Genomic DNA, 1,643 nt, shown 5'->3' with positions numbered 1-1,643 from the left:
TCACTGCTCACATGCGTTTTTCGCGAAGTGAAATGTGAAATGTGTTTTTCATATCACTAGGGTGAAACTCCATGACATTATAGTTGTGATTAACCTCGGTCTTAGGAGCCATGATAAACACCAGAGTATAGTTTTCTCAATGTGTAAATAGAGCGAAACATAGCAAGACTCACTAGCTAGCTGAACGCCAGGCTAGGGGTCAACGATTGTGTGCTGGGGCCTCCGGAAAAGTCTACAGTAGTGCGGCGACTGTGTTCATGTCAAGTCAACATGATATATGAAAATTCATCACTATATACGTTTTGTTGAAGTATCAGCCAGAAACACTACTTTGTTCGCGTGAAATTGCCTTGAAAAAATACTGAATTTTCGAAATTTTACGAGATAAGTTTTCGCTCCTTGTAGTCTACCTCCTGTTGGAACTGGCTGCTCGATAGAACGCAATACCGCCTCAGTTTACGACCGTTGCAGTCGACTTTGCGCGATTTCGCAGACTTTTGTTAAAATTTTGGAAAATTCTTATTGATTTCTGTACATTTCTGCCCGAATTATCATGCAAACTCGTATAAGTGAGGAAACTCTGGAGATTAGCAACTGAGGAAAGCGATTGCATATATTCCTCCAACACTGTTTTCATATAAGAACGTTTTCACCTGAGTATCCCAGAATGCCAGTACGCGAACAACAACGCGCCAGGAATAATATTCCGAATAATGATACCGAACGTAGTGCCTCCAGTGATGTTGGCGAAACAGAGAGGAAACCTGTATGGGTGAAAATGACAAACGAACGACGAAAACGGTGAGTTTCGATAGAGTTGTGGTTACGTTTTCCAGCATTGCAGATGGTCAACTATATGTGTTGTTGCCAATACGGAAATTTTGGGAAATTATGGTCGGTTTCTGTAGACTTGTACCAGAATACGCATGTACACTCTCATAGTAAATGCGTGAACTCCTGAGCTCAGCTGAGGAAAGCGATTACATATATTTTTCCAACACTTTTTTCAGAGTATTAGAAGCAAGAGCTATCATAGCGAGAGAAGTCATGAAAAACGAAGGAGAAGAAAACGAGTGGCTTCGAGAATTCATAGAAAGTTTCAGTGGTCAGTGACAATGGGGAAAATTACAAAATCAACTGTGAAAGAATGGGAAAGTTCGTTCGGCTACGGTATAGGAAATATGGTGTCAAGCTGCATCATTAAAGAGAATTTATTGTTACGGTATGGGAGTTTCACCTGTTTTGCATAAACTGCCGTACTACTCCATGTGAAAAAGGCGATATGAAGTGACTTGAAAACCTTTGGCGAATTACACCGGACAAATCACCACACATGCGTTTTCTGCGAAGTGAAATGTGTTTTTCACTAGTGCTTTTTCATATCACGGGTGAAACTCCATTAAATGAACTGAGAGCAATTCTATTATCTGTCGTGTTGATAATTGGAATTTATCGTCATTAGTTCACATTGCAACAGAGAGATTGTTGTTACAGCATTGGAGTTTCACCCTAGTGATATGAAAAACACTAGTGAAAAATATATTTCACGACTACTGCATATCGCGTTTTTACACAGAGTATTACGCCACTTCACGTAAAACGGGTGGAACTCCATTGAAAAAACGGGAAACAATTGTATCATT

The 1,643-nt window shown here is 40.0% G+C and overlaps 1 protein-coding gene across 1 annotated transcript in view; it reads right to left on the bottom strand.

Moving 5' to 3' along the window:
- Positions 1–112, bottom strand: part of Pmar_PMAR012854 (hypothetical protein) — a gene marked incomplete at both ends in the record, with an annotated part of 2,590 nt that extends 2,478 nt beyond the window's left edge. The window contains one exon of the mRNA XM_002775059.1: positions 58–112. Within this exon, the coding sequence (XP_002775105.1) occupies positions 58–112 (55 nt within the window). The remainder of the gene's footprint in view (positions 1–57) is intronic.
- Between the last annotated feature and the right edge of the window lie 1,531 nt (positions 113–1,643).

The sequence above is a fragment of the Perkinsus marinus genome, assembly GCF_000006405.1.
Source record: "Perkinsus marinus ATCC 50983 genomic scaffold scf_1104296956768, whole genome shotgun sequence".
Taxonomy (NCBI): Eukaryota; Perkinsozoa; order Perkinsida; family Perkinsidae; genus Perkinsus; species Perkinsus marinus.
Note: the sequence above shows the minus strand (reverse complement) of the source record. Positions and strands in the feature narration are given on the sequence as shown.